This window comes from Carcharodon carcharias, chromosome 5 (assembly GCF_017639515.1).
Source record: "Carcharodon carcharias isolate sCarCar2 chromosome 5, sCarCar2.pri, whole genome shotgun sequence".
In the NCBI taxonomy this organism is placed as follows: Eukaryota; Metazoa; Chordata; class Chondrichthyes; order Lamniformes; family Lamnidae; genus Carcharodon; species Carcharodon carcharias.
Genome location: NC_054471.1, coordinates 67,238,016 through 67,256,829, shown reverse-complemented (window position 1 = coordinate 67,256,829; position 18,814 = coordinate 67,238,016). Strand labels below are relative to the sequence as shown.

Sequence of the window (18,814 nt, the reverse complement as noted above, 5' to 3'; positions counted from 1 at the left end):
AATCTGTTACAAGGGACAGTGTAGCTGAGCACTTGGACAACTATGAACTGATCAAAGAGAGCCATCTGTGTTTTGTGAAAGATAAGTTATATCCAGCAAACCTAGTTGAATTTTTTGTGGAGGTTACTAACAATGTAGATGAGGAAGTGTCTATATTGGTTAAATGGACATCCAGAAGATTTTTAATAAGATTCTAAACAGGAGACTGTTAACAAAAATTAAAATGCATGGAATTGGAGGCAACCAATTTACATGGCTAGGAAATTAGCTTGGAGGTAGAAGACAGAGTAGGGATAACAAACATGTACTACAGGTGGCAAGATGTGATGGGTGATGTCCCCCCAGTGATCTGTACTGAGGCCTTATCTTTTCGCTATATTGAGTAATAGCTTTCATTGAAGATACTTTTTTAAAAAAAATTCTCCCTCCTGCTCCATATTCTTGCCAGTACTACTCTGAAGCAAATTGAATCAATCTAAGAGAGAGCAGCCTCAGTTTGATTCTTATTCCCTTGATCAGTGCTACTTGGGGTCATCTTCCCATGGCAGTAAAGCTGATGCCAAAAATCGTTCTAGACATAGTCTTGCACTGCAATACCATGCACTGATGAATTATCACTTTTTTTTGGGGTTTATTGTACTGTACTTGCTGGCAAGTACCCTATTGATCAGTTGTTGTTATGGCTATATAAAATATGGACAAGATAATGTAATATTAATGGCGAGCTATCAGCATCTGGCGTCTGCACACCCAATATAGAAGTTGCTGTCACAGATATCCTGTTCCTCGACATCAAAAACTTAGCACTAAAACCACTGTAGTGCTGAGAGTTTCAGGCACTTGCCCATTAGTTCTGTATTAAAGACAGCTAGAAACGTTAGGGCTGGAGCATTTCAGAATAATTGTGTTTCTAGCAGCAAAATAAGTGATAATTACTGCTGAACACCCTCTGTGGGGGTTCTGAAAGTTAATATTACAAATTATAATTTTTAGTGTTTGTTTGTCCATTATCTTTTTCTCTCTCTCTCTCTCTCTCTCTCTCCCTTTTGATCCCATGTGTATTTATCAAGCATTATTTTGCTTTCTCTACATCATTTAAATCAAATTTATAGTTCCCATTTATAGTTCTGGATTTAGCCTCTGTCTCAATAAAGATACTTCAGTCTGATTAATTGGTTGAAGAGCCTTGCTTTTGCTTTCCCTATTCGGACACCACAGATACCTTGTAGAGGCTGGAAAAGATGCCAGATTTGTGGAAACCTCCATGAAAAGTCTGGACAGTTGTTAGTGAAGTGAATGGCAAAAGGTATTCCTTCACTGCTGAGAACAAAATCTGGTCCATTGTAACCCAGTATTGGTTTTGTAAAGGTTAGGGTAGAGATCACACATCTCCTTCAACAGGTATATGCTTATATATTGCACATAAATGGCATGCATACTTAATGGCATATACTTTGTGACTTAGCTTTGCTTTTTAAGATTCAGCCTCCTAATTTAACCAAAATGGTCAGATTTCTAATTAGATTTTAAACAGTTTTTGTATTTCTTGTCACTTTTAGGATAATCTCTTTGAATGGCATTTCACTGTCCGGGGTCCTCCAGACTCTGATTTTGACGGTGGCGTTTACCATGGCCGAATTGTGCTTCCGCCAGAATATCCCATGAAACCACCCAGCATTATTCTCCTAACGGTAAGAGCTTTTTAAGTTTAAGCATTGTGATATTGAGGTTGTATCAATACACAACAGTGGAACCCTTGAATGAAAGCAGCCCTTACTTTTACATTTCAGTTAGGAAACAATTGTGATTTTGATTGTTGCATTCTGTTTCATTATTTTGTTCCCATCACGTAAAATTTACTCAGGTCTCAGGTTTGAATTTACCATTTTGTATGTATGTTTCTTGGTCAGGATCTTCTCCCTGAGAAGGTAAAAGTCTGTCATTCTTAGAGAACTCTGTTATGCTTCTTCTAACTGGCTACTATATTCTGTATAACAGTTTTAAAATTCCTTTTCAAAAGAGAGAGTTATGATCCTAGGCCTCACCACCCCCATTCTCTTCCCCTGCCACCCCCCCCCCCCCAAGTTTTTGGAATGATCTGATTAGGGACCAATAACATTTTGTTTACAGTAAACAAAATTTGAGATTCAAGATACTTGTTCGGTGAATAAAGCCACAAGATTCCACAGATTTTGAACAAACAAAAATAAACTTTACCGTAGAAGGTCAGAAAGATGAAACAATTTACAGTGTCTATCTTTAACGTTCATTTGAGGTACGAGTGAATTAATAGACAAACTGTGATTGTGTTATGACACAGCAGTTGTAAAGGTGGAGTTGTTTAAACCCCAGAGGGAAACTTGAACAACTGTCATAACTTATATTTTCAATTGGTACGTTTGAAATGCAGCTCTGAACTCAGGAAGAAGACCACCGAGCCTCGAGGTTTTTTTATATAAAACTAAAGTAAACATTTATTAATTTACAACAAATTAAATACTTGCACATGTCTACAAATTACTTCCATAATAACTTCTAAACAACTCCCCAAATTAATCACTCCCAGGAAAATCTCTACCAAGGCAACAGTAAACCATAGGCCAGAATCTTCCATTTGGCGTGTGGGGGAAGGGCTCGCATAAAATGACATGAGTTGACATCAGGTGTGTGCCATGACGTCACTGCGCGTCATTCCGATCTTCAGGTTGTGGGCGTACACCGGTGTCGTCTGTGCGCCCACCGAACTGTCAAAGGCTTGTTAAGGTAATTAATTAACTAATTAAACTGATTGTCAGGGTTGCCTGTCCAACCTTGAGGTTGGCGGGCAGGCAAATTGCCCAGGCAGCCTTCGCATTTTTCATGAAACCTCAGCCACGGGCAGGATGAGATTTCATGAAGTGTTTATTAATTAAATAAAATGTCTTCTGAAAATTCTTAAACATGTCTCAGCTCATGTGACAATGTCACGAGGGGATATGCCTGAGTATTTTTTTCTTTTTTGCAACGTCTTATTAAATTAATCTCCCCTGAGGCAGCTCCATCCCTCAGATTTCTGCGCTATTTCGCGCACGTGCGTGAAAGAGTGCGTGCCCCAACTCTTCCCCCCCCCCCCCCACCCCCCCCAAACACAGGTAGTGCTGAGCGTTTCCAGGTGCATGTCATGCTAGACGGGCCTTAATTAGCCAGCCCACACAAAATGGCGGCATGCAGCCAATCACAGGCAACAATCGGCTCCACACCCGCTCCCGAACCGCATGCCTGAGGGGGTGAAAATTCTCCGTAGACTTTAAACAGACACCAGACAAATCACGTTTGACCGTACGAATTCAAAATGAGGTTCCTCGCAATTTGGTTCCTTTGCAGACACAGTTGTAAGCTTACAGGCTGGTTAGATCTTAAATCCCTCTGCCTTACACACAACTCCTTTCTGTTTTATACCTAGCTTTTCCTTTTGAATGTAAATTTTCAGTTGTATTACTAGGCTTTTAACGTTACATCTCCTAACAATATCCTTTCATTCCACCAATTTTATTAGTATTATAAACACATTACTTGGCATCTCCCAGCTAGGAGCAAGGTTTTACTCCCACTCTTGAATGCTTTATTCAACAAATGCAAATTTACACTTTACCTTTTAACTTCCTTACTGTTTATCTAATTAACATCTCAAAAACTACTATACATCAAAGCACCCAGACTAGCTGGCTTTAATCCAATTAAGACACACAAATAGATACAGACCCCACTACAATTCCATTTTAAAAATAATTTCCAGTAACATTATTGACATTACTATCCCTTCATGACGGGTTGAATGCACAGTCCTACACAATAAATGGCAGATGTGATCAAGATAGATCCCACAGATTTCTCAGTAACTCACCCAGACTTTCAAAGATAAGCCTCTGAATTCCCTCAAAACTGCTCCAACTCAGACTGCCTCAGTGACTGCATACCTCCAAATTTTCAGTCTCATCTCCTAAGACTCTGTTCCCTTGAATTCCTGAGTCTGCACTCCAGCCTCTACTTGTGCAATTTCAGCCCTTCAGTAGCCAGCTAGCTTCACTGGGCTCCAATCTTCCCAGCTACACCAAGCTATAAATGACTCCTAGGGCTGCTTCTGAGCCCTAACCCTTTCCAGCATGGAGACAGTGACCTTCCACCTTCCAGCTCCCCAGGACTTCTCCTGAACCCTAACTGCATGGAGTTATCAAATGGCTCTTGGGACTTCTCCTGAGCCCCAACTACATTGAGCCTGCTACCAACAACACTTTTTGCTACCTGGAGCCTGCTAACAGCAACACCTTTTGTGGTATGGCCTTTTCCCTTTGCTGCAGAACACTCACTTCCCCAGCAAACACAGATAAATTTTTTTGACCTTTTTAGAACCTTTTTGACCTCCACCCATCTCCACAACGATATAGCCTTCCAGGGCACACTGAAAGTTTTTTAAACCGTTTGAAGGTCTAACTACAAAAACAAACAACTCTCTGAGCTGTATTTCTTTGCAAGCAGTATAGACACCTGTTCTCCAATTCTCCATCAAAGTAAGCCCACCTGCTGTTTTATAATCTTAACCTTAGCTGTTAACCCTTTAGGTCAACATGGCCCCAGCCTTTTAAGTGGGATAGTCTTCAAGCTGCTTTACTTGCATCTATCTTATTTTCTACAGTTAAGGTTTAATCTTCCCAGAACTAAAAAATATCTCTAAAGTATTACTATGAGCCATGAACTAGGTATTTATAACGAGTTACGTGATGATGATGCTGACATCAAAATTAACATCCATCAAGTCTGTTAGGCACTCATCGATTTGAGGGGCAAAAAGGCTTTTCCCCTTGAACTTGTGGGTTTTGACCATCAATTTGAGCAGACTGTCAGTTATTTAAATGCCAATAATTGGGGGAGGAAGTGCTGTAGCGTAACAAGGAAGTACTAAGGAAATTTGTGGCAGATTGTGCATATTGTAAGGGTATTTTAACACTCCTTGCATGCGTTTAGTAATCAATCAATTTAGTGATCTTTTTATAATAATCCACCTTGTTCTGCCTTTCACCAGTAGATAAGGTTAAATAGTAAAGCCTCAGTTTCCGGAGCTGCAGATATAAGCTTAATCTGTCCCAGTTGTATTCTGCTGTTTTCTCAATTAGTGCTGTTGAAATGCAGATGAGCTGATCTATATTTCTGCTTATTCTCCCTAATATGTGAAAATGTTAATTTTATAAGCCTTCAAATCCACAGGCACAATCAATTTATTTTTAAGTCTTGTATTTATCAAACATATTATGACATTTTGGGATATTTCAACATGCTTCACAGCCATTGAATTGCTTTTGAACTAAGTTATATAGACACATGGCAATGCCCCACAAATGACAGGCAGAATATACTGCCAGTAATTTTTTTTTACTGCTTTGGGTAGGTGATAAATATTGGCTAGAGCATTTGGCAAACTCTTGATTCCTCTTCAGAGAGTGCCAGGGTATATTTTATGTTCAATTGAACGGGTAGGGTGGATCTCCCATTTGATGCCCCATCCAAAAGACGACAGCTCCAGCAATGTCAATACTGCACTGAAGTGTTGATGTAGGTTATAAGAACATAAATAGGAGCAGGAGTACACCAAATTGCTCCTCAAAACTGCACCACCATACATAGCTGATCTTATGCCTCAATATCCCATATGTTTGCAGGTGTTGTGTAATGCCTGATTTGTTCATAGGATGTGGGTGTCGTTGGCTAGGCCAGCATTTATTGCCCATCCCTAATTGCCCTTGTTCAGAGTGCATTTAAGAATCAACCACATTGCTGGTGATCTGGAGTCGCATGTAGGCCAGACCAGGTAAGGACAGCAGATTTTCTTCCCTAAAGGACATGAGTGAACTGTGACATTCGGCAATGTGGTTAGACTTTTAATTCCAGATTTTTATTGAATTCAAATTTTCACCATCTGCCTTGGTGGGATTTAAACCTGGGTCTCTGGAATACTAATCCAGTGATAATACCACTATGCCACCAACTCCCCATGCAGCCTTGGATGATGATATTGCTGTCATCTAAGGCTAAAGGTTATGTAATCAAGCTCGTGCGAGGCATCCTGATGAGTGCAAGATGAAAAGCTTAGGCATGTCTTTTTTTCAGCAACACTCAAGTTCTGTACTACCAAATGACAACCTGTTACCTTGTTTTTACGAGGGCAGGTATGTTGAATTATGTTTTTCCCTGCTTTAAAATGGGGGGTAATAGGGAAGGAAGATGAATCTTTCCCTACCTAACAATTTTCCTTTTCCAAAGAACACTTTCCCTATTGTGCGGCTTAATTGTTCCTACCAATCTTTTTTATAACAAGAGCACCAAATTTATTCACTAGTGTGTTACATAATTGTCATTGCTAAGAACAGCTTTGAGAGTTTCCAAACTTTCGTTTAAACTTGTTTTTCATAATATCCAAAATGACTGGATTGTGAAATGGAACAAATTTAATGCACAAGTACATTTTGTCCTTCACGTGGTTTGTTCTTGTCAACTGTACTTTCACAGGGATACACTGAATGAAGACAGTACAGTTTTGTGTCCACAAACCATCCCCTCTCCATAATTCTGGCTCTAAGAGGGAAGGAAAGTCAGTTATCTGAAGCACCCCTGCATATTTCCTAGGACCTGATTGTAAAGTATAATTGGCTAAGGCTCAGGAATAGGTACATAGTCCATACCATTAGCTGTCAAAGTTAATGTATGTGACGTGGAAAGATTTTAGGATGTGCAAGAATTAGCTTTCCCTTAAAGAGATGCATAAGATGCGCTTAGCTTGGCATGCTTGCTTTGCCCAGACATTCTTTATAAAGAAATTGGAACAAGCAAGTAATCTGAAACATTTTGGTAATTCACATACAATTATTTAGGAAATATTGAGGGTAGTTGGAAACTAGCAGGAATTTCATACCCAGCCATCTGTTTGCTAAAAGTTTATTTACTATTTAGTACTGCTACTTGAACAGGTCTTTTTGTTTCAGCCTAATGGAAGGTTTGAAGTAGGAAAAAAGATATGTTTGAGCATCTCAGGACATCACCCTGAAACTTGGCAACCCTCCTGGAGCAGTGAGTATCACCCAGAATTCTGATCATAAACCTGAACCATCATCTAATAGCTGTAGCATTAAAACAAAACAATTTGCATTTATATAGTGCTTTTCATGACCACCAGATGTCTCGAAGTGCTTACAGCAATGCAGTAATTTTGAAGTATAGTCACTGTTGTAACGTTAAGAAACGGGGCAGCTAATTTGTGCTCGGCAAACTCCCAAAAACAGCAATATGATAATGACCAGGTAATCTATTGTTTTTGTAGAGGGATAAATATTAGCCAGGACACTGGAGATACTGTTCTTCTTTGAATTAGTATCATCAGTTCACACAAGCAGGCACTCCAACTGTGCAGCATTCCCTCAGCGCTGTACTGTAGTGTCAGCCTTGAATTTTGTGTTCAAGCCCTTGAGCAGGACTTGAACCTGGAACCTTGTGATTTAGAGGAGAATGTGCTACCAACTGAGCCAGGGCTGACACCTATTAACACGTTGGTTACTGGAAATAGCATTGTGTTGACTTGTGTGGGGTAACAGTTTTAATTCCAGTACAATCTACTATGGAGTGATAAATACAGGGTTACATGTGATTCTTTGGAAAGTTTCCAACTTGAACTATGCCACAGTAGGAAGGTTCTGAATAGGTACCAGGTTGATTCTTCTCTTCCTACTTCACTCACTCCCTTGGGTACAAGAAGCAAGGTTAAACAAAATTGCAGTTGTGCACTTCTTAAATTAGCAATGGAGCTTTTCAATCTGTTGTCTAATCTGTTCTCTTAGCTGTTATGTTGCTTAGTGCATATATGGACCCCTAGAGGGAAAGTGGGAAACAAAAATAGCTTACAAAAAAAGCAGTTTTAAATTATGTTATATTTATTCCTAGTACGGACAGCATTGTTGGCCATTATTGGGTTCATGCCAACAAAGGGAGAAGGAGCCATTGGTTCTCTGGATTACACTCCTGATGAGAGGAAAGCACTAGCCAAAAAGTAAGATTTTGTTTTATCTATTTACATTAAGCAGAAAGATAGTTCCTTGTTATTTGGAGGATATTATGTTTCCCTTCCTTTCTCTCCAAAAAATAATGTAAGAAGAAAATAGACATTTGCTAAAATCTGTAATATCAGAACAATGCTTAATCCTGCATATTATGCAGGAAGCATGGGATTAAAGATTTCCAATAAGTAATATATTAGAGTATCAAATTATCTCAATTGGGTTTCAATTTAACCAAGCCAATTGGTTAAACAGTGTACACGAAAGCTAGACAAGGTAACAGATTGCTATATACCAGGGCTATTCAGGATGATTTTGAACAAAGACGTATTAACTCTCTACTTTGCTTAACATCTATATCATCATTGATATCATCCTAATAATGATTGAAGTAAAGTAATTGGCTGCTGCTTTCAAACAACAGAATTTAAGTCCTCATAGCCACAACATTAATAAACGTATCAAAAATTTAAAATGTTTTCATAATTTAGGTCACAAGATTTTAACTGTGAAATTTGTGGCTCTCACATGAGGACAGCCCTGCTTCCATGCACAGCAAGTAGCATTCCAAGTCTGGCTGATGTGGAGGCGAAAGAATTGGCAAAACAAATCAATTTTAAGGTATGTTGGTTTGTGTATTGTTAGTTGAGCCTATCCATTTTAGCTCATAAACCAAAAGAGTGGATGGCTTGCATGATCTTCGGAAAACTTCATGATGTTGTAAGCTGTACTATTCTTTGAAACATTCTAGTGACAAAGGAAAGGATTAACTTGCATTAAATTAGTATTTAAATGCATCCCAATTGTTTAACTTCAAATTAATTGCTTTTGGAGTATTGTTACTGTTACTTGGTGGCCAATTTGCATGCAGCAAGATCCAGGCAGAAAATGATGTAAGGGGTCATTTAATTTATTTTTAGTATTAATTGAGGGAGAAATGTTGGCCAGGGCTGGCTTTTACGTTTGATGGGCAGACAGGGTCTTGGTTTACTGTCTCATTTGAAAGATGGCACTTGGTAATGCAGCATTCCTTTAATGTGTTGAAATGTTGGCCTAGACTATATAGTGTGTGATGCAGTTAAAACCATAACTCCAGAATCAGAGACAAGTAGATTGCCAACAATTGAGCCAAGCTAACTGTCTTTCAAGTTTATAACTGCATCATTTATTTTTCATTAGGCAGAGACAAGTGCTGCTACCATTGCTGCTGAACCTGCTCCAGCACCGACGCTTATAAAAAGTGCAAACCAAGAAACTCAAGTTCCTAATCAGCTTCCATTCACTCAAAACAATCCAGAAACTGAAGATGTAAGAGTGGTGTGTAATCCAATTTGTCTCCTATCTTTATAACCTTACCTGCACATTGAATTTTTGTTGGAACAGATCTATTTTCATGGAGACTAATAATTCATGAGATGTTTCTATTTAGCTGGAGAGCTGAGGGCAACTATTCATATTAACTTAATCCTAATCTGTCTTTTAGAACATGGATTATCAGGAAATGTCAATGTCGTAACATATTTTAATGCCTTTTATATTAACATTCAAGTTCCCAGACACTACCTCACCAATTGCTTTTTTTCATCTTTTAGTTGCCATTATATAGATTAATTTTGCCCTCAAGGTTGAGGACATCATCGCCTTAGGGTGGTTCACTTAATCCAATCTTTGGAACCAAAGCATAAAATGTTGATTAATTTGTTGAAGTCAAATTGATGAGCAGATTGTAACTTGATAAGGCGTGTCAGATGTCTTGCATATCTTTTGATTCAGGAATTAATCCTACTGGATTAGAAAATTGCTAATGTCACTCCATTATTTAGAAGCACAGAAGAAATAAACCAAGAAATTATAGACTTGCTAGCCTAGTGCTTGTTGTGGGGAAATAACTTCACATTTGAGTGGCACCAAAATAAATATCCTGACATTATTTGTACATTTGCATGCACAATTGGGTTGCTGCTATATGATCTGACTTGATCCTATTTGAATTTTTTTTAAATTGGTTCTCGTCCTGGAAACAGTTTCAGAAATGTTTGGTTTGCCATGTATATAATGACAAATAGATGTTGTTTTGTTTGGTGCGATACAATGCCAATTCGGATCAAACACTGTCTTAGCTCAAACATTTCTCTAAACAAATAGCATTACTAATATGTGACTGATAATTATAAATAAAACTTATTTTCTATGCACATCTAAATTGATAAGTGCTAAATTAACGTAAAGCAGTTCTGTATATTTATATTTACAGGAGAGAGCACTTGTTTTGATGTCTCATTTAATGTCTACCTGGATGATTTTCTCTGGTCCCTTGTCTTTTCTGTTCATTGAGAATGGCCATCATCCTTTTTTACTGACTTGAATCTAGGCCTCTCTGGTCTGATAGTTTTCCGTTCACGGATCCAATCCTGCCGTCATAAAAGGGGGTGCCATTCTTTAGTTCAAAGATCTGACTTCACTTCAGCTGTATTGATGATTGTTGATGCTTTTCTGTAATTGTTCTGATTCCAGAATTTCATTCACTGCTCCTAAATCTGGTCCATCTATTACCTTGTTTAACGTGGTCCATTCTTTGATTCTTTTTCTTCCCATCCTGAACTTATTTCAATGCTTAAATGTTTATATAATGCACATTATCAAAAGCCCACTGACTCTATCTTCTGCCTAAATTATCATTCTTTTCTCTCTCTATTTCATTTTTCTCTGATTCGACTTTCTACAAAGCTTTTGACTGCCCTCCTAAAGATATCCTTACTCATTCTCACACATCTGAATTATTGGTTCTTTTCTTGGCACCACTGCAACACCTGTTCTGTTTGTTATTCTTTTTCTCAACTGAGGTTCAACCTCCATGGTGGACAACAGGAACCTCGACCAACACATTTTCCCAAGCCTATGTTTTTATTTCCACCCCCCCATCAGGATACTACTTACCTTCACCTTCCACCACCACCACCAGCCTTTACATTTGTCCAATCATTTTGTGCCATCTACTGTATGATCTTGGCACCAGGCATAGCTCCTCCCTTCCCTTCCCCGCTTTTCAGAGGAACTGCCCTCCTAAGATATCCTTGCCCATTCTCACGTATCAGAATTAGTGGATCTTTTCTTGACACCATTGCATCACTGGTCCATTTACCTCCTCCCATGTCACGTCATCCAGGCTGAAAGTTCTCTCTTCATAGAAGGCAGCATTTCAATGTACTCTTTGAAATCTAGTATGCTGTATTTGTTGCTCTTTACAGTGTGGAGACCAAGTTCAAATTGCATGACCATTTTAGCAAAACACCTCTTCTATCCACATGTGTGACTCTGACCCCCCCTGTTCACTGCTTTTAGTTGGGTTTCCCCATTCATTGTTCTCTAGGCCAGTCTGAAATCCTCTGGTCTGAGTATTGACTGTAGTAGCCTTAGATTTTAGTTACACTTTGGTAAATCGCTGAGCTATTTTAAATGTGTACTATTCTAAATGTATACAATCCTCATCCAAGGGTCTACTGTCTACAGGAATGCAGTTAACTCTGAAGTAGTTGTAATATTCTGTGCCGGCTGCATATGCCGCAAAAGGATATTTTTGACACATGCTGTCCTTCATGCTAGTTAACACTTAATGCTTTTTGCTCATGTCAAGTTTCCTAGCTTAGTCATTTTAGCCATTACCCCAAAAACGTATAGTTAGTTCAAGAATTATTTAAGCGACTATTTGTCCCATTGAACTTCTGAACTCTTTTATCTGGATGTATTCCTTAAAATATCGTTCAGTTTTACACAACCATATAGCGTGTTTATAAACCAAATGAATGCCACTTTAACTTAAAAAAAAAACATGTATTAACCAGGATCATAAACCGTTGAATTTCCATCGTTCTAATATTATGAATTTCGACAGACTTGGAATGTTTTTGGCATTTTTTTAAATGAACGGGCTAAATTCATTCGAATTAGTGTATGAAATATATAGTAAGTTCTCCAATATTGGTATACTGTAATTATTTATTGGATTGAGTATTTATGTAACACTCATCCGTTATGAAAGACTGTGGCCTGGAGCTCAGCCAAGATGGGTTTGGTGGTAGGATGCTTCAGCTCGAATTTGCAGATAAATTGTGGTCAAAATCCAGGATAAGCTGTGGTTCAGAAATGACGAAGACTGGAGATTGTTTTAGCAAAAACAAATCCAGTAACGTTGGTCCATCTGCTCATCTTCAGAGAAAGTGAAGGTAGGAAAGCTAAACTGAATCAACAACTGGTACCAGGAAATTCTGCCTAGTTAAGCGCTTGTGTGTTTTACTTTCTAATTAGTTTAATCTATTTTGTACCTTCACAATTGGGTAGTCTACAGTATCAGCACTTACATTGTTTTGAACGTGGGGGTAAGTAGTTCTGCAAAAAAATACTCGCTCCCCCCAAAAAATAGCAATTAAAGCTTTCTAATGTTAATTAATATTAACACAGCTGCCTTTACCTAAGAAGCTTTTAAAGTAAGGTCTTATGGAAGATGGTTCTCATTACTGTTAACCATATTATTGAAATGTATTTTTTGCTCTGTTTTGCTGTCTGAGTACTTTATTTTCTCTCTCCGCATTAACTCTGTCTCACTGTGCAAGTCAAATAAGACTTGATTTTGTATTAATGTTATCTATGTTGCTTGATGGGCTTATTCTCTCTGCAATGGCTGAGAGTCATAGACTGTTCAGTGGCCACTTTGTCTCCTTTAGCATGAAATTGAGTCATCTGATAGTGGGGTATGTGGCAATGAACTTCACAGTAGCTAAGTGTGAAATCTTGCATTTTGGTAAGGGTAAATAAGGTCTTGTGTTAGTTGGAAAATAAGAGGCTTAATAGGGATTGAAGTACCAATACATCATAAAGTAGCAGCACTGGTTAACAGGACCATGAGAAAGGCTAAACGTACACTGGTGCTTATTACTGATAATTTTTTTAAATGGACAATAGCATTAGAAAATAGAGATGTTATATAAATTTGTATTGAATCTTGTATCAAATCTTGATTGTAACGCACTTGATGTACTGTTAAAATTCTGGCCACTATACCCTAAAAAGGGAATGAAGGCACTGGGGAATAGGATGCAAAAAAGATTTACAGGGATTATACCAGCATTGTTAGGTTATACCTGTCAGGAAAGTGTGAATAGTCTGGGTTTTTTTTTTTCTTGAAAAGCAAAGGTTGAGATGTGACATAATAGTTTTTAACATTGACATGTTTTGATAGAGTAGACATTGTGTTTGAACTTGTGCGTAACAGCAAAACTAGGGACCATAATGGCTGCAGAGATAGTGGAGACATTGGTCAAAATATCCCAGAGCTCACTGGATTACGAGAGGGCCCCAGCGGATTGGAAAACCACTAATGTGACGCCCCTGTTCAAGAAGGGAGGGAGACAAAAAGCAGGAGACTATAGGCTAGTCAGCCTAACATCTGTTGTTGAGAAAATGCTAGAGTCAAAGAAAATTAAAGAAAAAATAGGGCATTTAGAAAAGTTTAATGCAATCAAACAGAGTCAACATGGTTTTGTGAAAGAGAAATTATGTTTGACAAATTTGCTAGAGTACTTTGAGAATATAAAAGCAGAGTTGATAAAGGAGAACCAGTAGATGTAGTGTATTTGGATTTCCGGAAGGCATACGATAAGGCGCCACATAAAATGTTATTGCACAAGATAGGAGCTCACGGTATTGGGAATAATGTATTAGCATGGATTGAGGATTGGTTAACATGCAAAAGACAGAGTCAGGATTAATGGGTCTCTTTCAAATTGGAAAGATGAAACTAGTGGAGTGCCACAAGGATCAGTTCTAGGGCCTCAATTATTTACTATCTATATTAATGACTTGGAGGAGGGGGCAGAGTGTAATGTATCCACATTTGCTGACATTACAAAAATAGGTGGAAAGGCATGTTGTGATGAGGGCATAAGAAATCTGCAAGGGGATATAGATAGGTTGAGTGAGTGGGCAAAATCTTGGCAGATGGAGTGTAATGTAGGAAAGTGTGAGGCCATGCATTTAGGTAGGAAGAATCAAAAGGCAGACTATTATTTAAATGGAGAGACTCCAAAAAAGTGCAGCATAGAGGGATCTGGGTGTTCCTGTGCATGAAACACAAAACATTAGCCTGCAGATGCAGCAAGTAATTAAGAAGCAAATTAAATTTTGGCGTGTATTGCTAGGGAGTTGGAGTTTAAAAATAGGGAAGCCTTGTTACAACTGTACAGGGTATTGGTGAGGCCACACCTGGAGTACTGTATACAATTTTGGTTCCCGTATTTAAGAAAGGATATACTGGCATTGGAGGCAGTTCAAAAGAGATTCACGAGGCTGATTCTTGGGCTGAAGGGATTGACTTATCAAGAACGGCTAAACAGGTTAGGCCTTCATTCATTAGAGTTTAGAAGAATGAGGGGTGATCTTATTGAAACGTACAAGATTCTGAGGAGGCTTGACAAGGTAGATGTTGAGAAGATTTTTCCACTGTGAGGGAATCTCGAACTAGGGGACATAGTTACAGAATAAGGCGACACTCATTTAAAACTGAGATGCAAATAAATTTCTTCTGAGGGCAGTGAATGTCTGGAATTCTCTACCCCAGACAGTTGTGGAGGCTAGATCTCTGAAAGTATTTAAAGAGGAGGTAGATAGATTTTTGAAATATCGGGGAGTTGAGTGCTATGAGAATCTGGTACGAAAGCTGAGTTGAGGCCTGGGGCAGATCAGCATATTATTATTGAATGGTGGGGCAGGCTTGAGGGGCCGAATGGCCTACTCTTACTATTTCTTATGTTCTTGTCAATATAGGATAGTCACCAAGAAATTGAAAAGGTAATTTAGCAGAAACTTTTTTACCCAGAGTAATGAGAGCATAGAATTTGCTACCATAGTACTTCTGATGAAGAGTCATACGGACTCGAAACCTTAACTGTATTCCTCTCCGCAGATGCTGTTAGACCGGCTGAGTTTTTCCAGCTATTTTTTGTATTTGTTGCCACCACAGTAGTTGAGGCAAATAGTATAGATGCACTTAAGGGGTGACTAGATAAGCATATGAGGGAGAAGAGAATAGAGGATGCTGATAACTTAGTAAGAAAAGACTGGAGGAGGCACGAATGGACCATAAACACCAGCATGGACTAATTCAGAATTTAGCAATGATGCATCTGTTTGCCATCTATGGAACTTATTCTTGAAAAAGACAGGAAGGACTAGTAAAAGATAGTATGGGTTACTTGCTCAGCTTGTCTGATCATTTAGTTAGATTGGATACCTCAAAATTTGCCTTGAAACAGTTTTGATCTTTTATAGACTGATGGAGATGACACTCAAACTGGGATTCGGGAACCTCCGCAAAGCAGACCCAATACTACAAGCTTAAGTCCTAGACAGCGGCGTACTCAACAGCAACGACGTGCTCAGCAGCAGCAACAGGCGAGGCATCCAGTTTCGCCATCATACACTCAAGTTCGTCGACCAGCTAATACTAATCAAATAGGATCCACTGTCCTAATTGTCATCCTCACATTAGCACTGGCTGCTCTCATTTTTCGAAGGATTTACATGTCCAATGAATACAGATTTGACTATGAATTATAATGATCAGTTGCTTTGCATAGCTATAGACTGGATTTATTATACATCATATCATGTGTTTTGACGTTCATCCCCATATTAATGGCCAGGATATGCAAGGGCTTTGAATAACCAACCCAAAAGGGAAGTATTTCAGAATGCAAGGCTTATGTGTAATTATTATCCTTGGGTGATAAATAGAGGCATTTTCCAAAATTTGATACTGCAGGGAAACCCATTCAGGCATATTTTTGATCAAACTCTTGTTAAATTCAATTTATCTCTGGTAGAATTGAGTTGTTTTTGTTGAGACTATGCTGTTGAAAAATGTCTGTAATTTTGAGGGTGCTACTAACCTGTTTACTGAAGTTTCTGTGGACCACTATAAAGGTCATTGGGCTCATAACCTGGGTGTTTGGGGTTGTATGCAATTTTATCTTTTTGAAATGGGTCCTATTTATACAACTAACAAATGCCTTAACCTGTCAGGAAGAGTGTGAACATTCACTTCATTTGGATTTGAATACATAGTCAGGATTTTCAGTACTGTCTGTAGCAAATCTAAAATCCAAATTATGAGCTTTCAACGCTGCTATATGAAGTTGTTGGGGGCTCAGATATCATGCTAGTTTCATGGCACAAGATTAGCAATGTTTTAATAAATACCCTAAAATAAATTTTTAAAATGTATAAATCTTAAAACAAAGATCAACCTGAGAATTGGTATAAAATTCTCAAAAATAAATCTAAGATCAATCGGTGGTGTTAAGTCAAAGGAACCAGATTTGTAACAAAAAGGTTGAGATACTGGTTTTCGGTGTAGTGTTTGGTTAAATTCCTTGAGCTTAAGTCAAACAAAATAATCAAATATCGAATTTTCTGGCAAGTGATGGAAAGACGTCCCTTCTGCAGTACTCCTGGTGATTTATTTTCTTTAACCAAGTTATGCACGCTGTAGCATGTCAGTTGGTGATTGTAATGTGTGTATGTGTAAATACATATATATTACAAAATTGAACTTTTCATTGCAAGTTGCAAAATGCTTTTAATTTTCATGTATAGGATGCTACACATTTACACTTTTGATTATCTAAACAATGAGAGTAAATATTGTCTGCATAACTGAGTAGACAGCAGTATTTTTTTGTTTGCTGGATGCCTTATGAACAATGAATTTTGCCAATGTAAAGTTGTGGTTTCATATTTGAAACTGACAAGAACAAGCTATCTCATGCAGATGTGAATGTTTAATATTCTATATTTTTTCTGCTCATTTATTTTGTGGGACCTTGAATACTTTGCACAAACAGTGCCACCGCACTTTACAGTTAAGGGAACAATGCAGTTACCATGCAGTCACTCTCCTAACTTTCTAATGCGTCATTGTCATGAAATTGCTCAAGGTGGATATTTGATGAAAAGCCTGTTGTTTTTGTTTTGTGAAATACTTTACCTTTCTTGGGTTCAGAAGAAAATTGGCATATCAGCCTGGCATCTTAAAAAATAGAGTGCTTTCCTGTCACGCATGCCAGACACATTACTGCAGGATTTTTATACCAAAGTTCATTCAGCATGGCGTTCGAAGCACTGTTCTGCCACAGCACAACAATGGAAGGTCACTAAAACAAGAGTACTTCTTTCATTGAGTTTTTCCAGGTAATTCTGTTTTTGTTTTGGATTTCCAGCATCCGCAGTTTTTTTTGTTTTTATTAGTACTTCTTCAGTATTGTTTATACTTCAGTTTTCTGGCATGGAACAAATAAATGACTTTTTTCATTCAGGTGTTTTATCAGTAATGGTCTGTGCAGTTGAACTTAAGAGACCCTTGCAGCTGGAAGTATAGAAATTGAAACTAATGCATTTATCAAACAACATAAATTACATAAATTTAAAATGAAAAGCATCTAAAATTTACTTCGCTACCATAAAATGTTCTTGTATGTAGTGAGTTTTTTGAACAACTAGAAAAGGGAAAAATTGCAGGGCTACAGGGAAAGACCATGGGAGTGGGACTAATTAGCTCTTGCAAAGAGTGGGCACACATACAGTGGACAGACTGACCAGCTTCTGTGTTGTATGATCCTATGTACAAATAGTTGATGTTTAATGTTTGCAGACTTAAAGCCTTCATTTTCTTGCGACATTAAGAGTCCACTTTATTTACACAATCAAAAGATAAAATGTCAGAAACACACATCAGGCAGTGAACAGTGAAGTTAGCACTTGCTATTCCATTAGCATAATTAACTAACCTTATTACAGACATTGATTCACCAGTATATGTCCAGCATTTACATTTTCTTGTGTTAACACTTAGTTAAATCATAATTAGAGGATTTAGGTACTTGGCCTTCTCTGCTTTCTATTGCCATGCATTTTTCTGCAAGTGACTGAAGTCCTAGGTTTACTGTAAGAAAATATAAATATGTAAAATATTTTTAAATGAAATGTATGTTTCAATGTTTGTAATGAATAACATACTGTAGTGCAAGCAATGGATCTAAACTATTCAGTTTGTATATTGTAATTCCTTGCAGCAGCCCTCTGTCCATTTAGTGCTTTTCTCATAATCCTTTTGACGTTTTGCATCAATGAAACCAGAATTCGTTCTTTCAAGCTGTTCTGTTCTGTTATCTGCATTCCAAAGTTGATGAATTCTTGATTATCCTCTGTGCTGAGATCACAAGGGCAGGGGAGCATCACTAAAACGGATCCTAAAGAGGAAATTCAAAAATATCTTGTAATCTGCTTAGATTTCAATAACAATAAAAATCTCGTCAACCCACATTACTTGGTCTCCTGTTGTCATGTTTGGCCTTCCTTTTTTTTGCTAACATTTTCTCCAAATGAATGTATATATGGCAATTAATAATGCAAAATGCATATGCAAACATAGGGCACAGGCTTTGATCTTCCCAATGTATTCTGTGCAACCAATTTCTTACTTCGTTTCAACCAAACTGTTTGCAAGTTGGGAATCCTGTTTGTCCCGGAGTTGAGTTAGTGGCTTTATAGCATGCGTGCAGTTCCACCTTCATGATATTACCCATCTTTAAAGCTCGTCCATTCTCCTACATATCTTTATCACCTCCAGGTTCAACTATTCCAATAATCTGCTAGCCTGCCCCCCCCATCCTCCTCCTTTCATA

At 38.1% G+C, this 18,814-nt stretch overlaps 1 protein-coding gene across 2 annotated transcripts in view; it reads left to right on the top strand.

Moving 5' to 3' along the window:
- Window positions 1-18,452, top strand: part of ube2j1 (ubiquitin-conjugating enzyme E2, J1) — a 34,623-nt gene extending 16,171 nt beyond the window's left edge. Inside the window, exons 3-8 of one of the 2 annotated variants that reach the window (XM_041188394.1) lie at window positions 1,560-1,691; window positions 7,014-7,098; window positions 7,966-8,071; window positions 8,570-8,699; window positions 9,258-9,386; window positions 15,402-18,452. In XM_041188394.1, the coding sequence (XP_041044328.1) occupies window positions 1,560-1,691; window positions 7,014-7,098; window positions 7,966-8,071; window positions 8,570-8,699; window positions 9,258-9,386; window positions 15,402-15,689 (870 nt within the window). In that variant the 3' untranslated portion in view covers window positions 15,690-18,452. Of the gene's footprint in view, window positions 1-1,559; window positions 1,692-7,013; window positions 7,099-7,965; window positions 8,072-8,569; window positions 8,700-9,257; window positions 9,396-15,401 lie in introns of both variants that reach the window. The other variant, XM_041188393.1, reaches the window with a different exon arrangement.
- The last annotated feature ends 362 nt before the right edge of the window (window positions 18,453-18,814 follow it).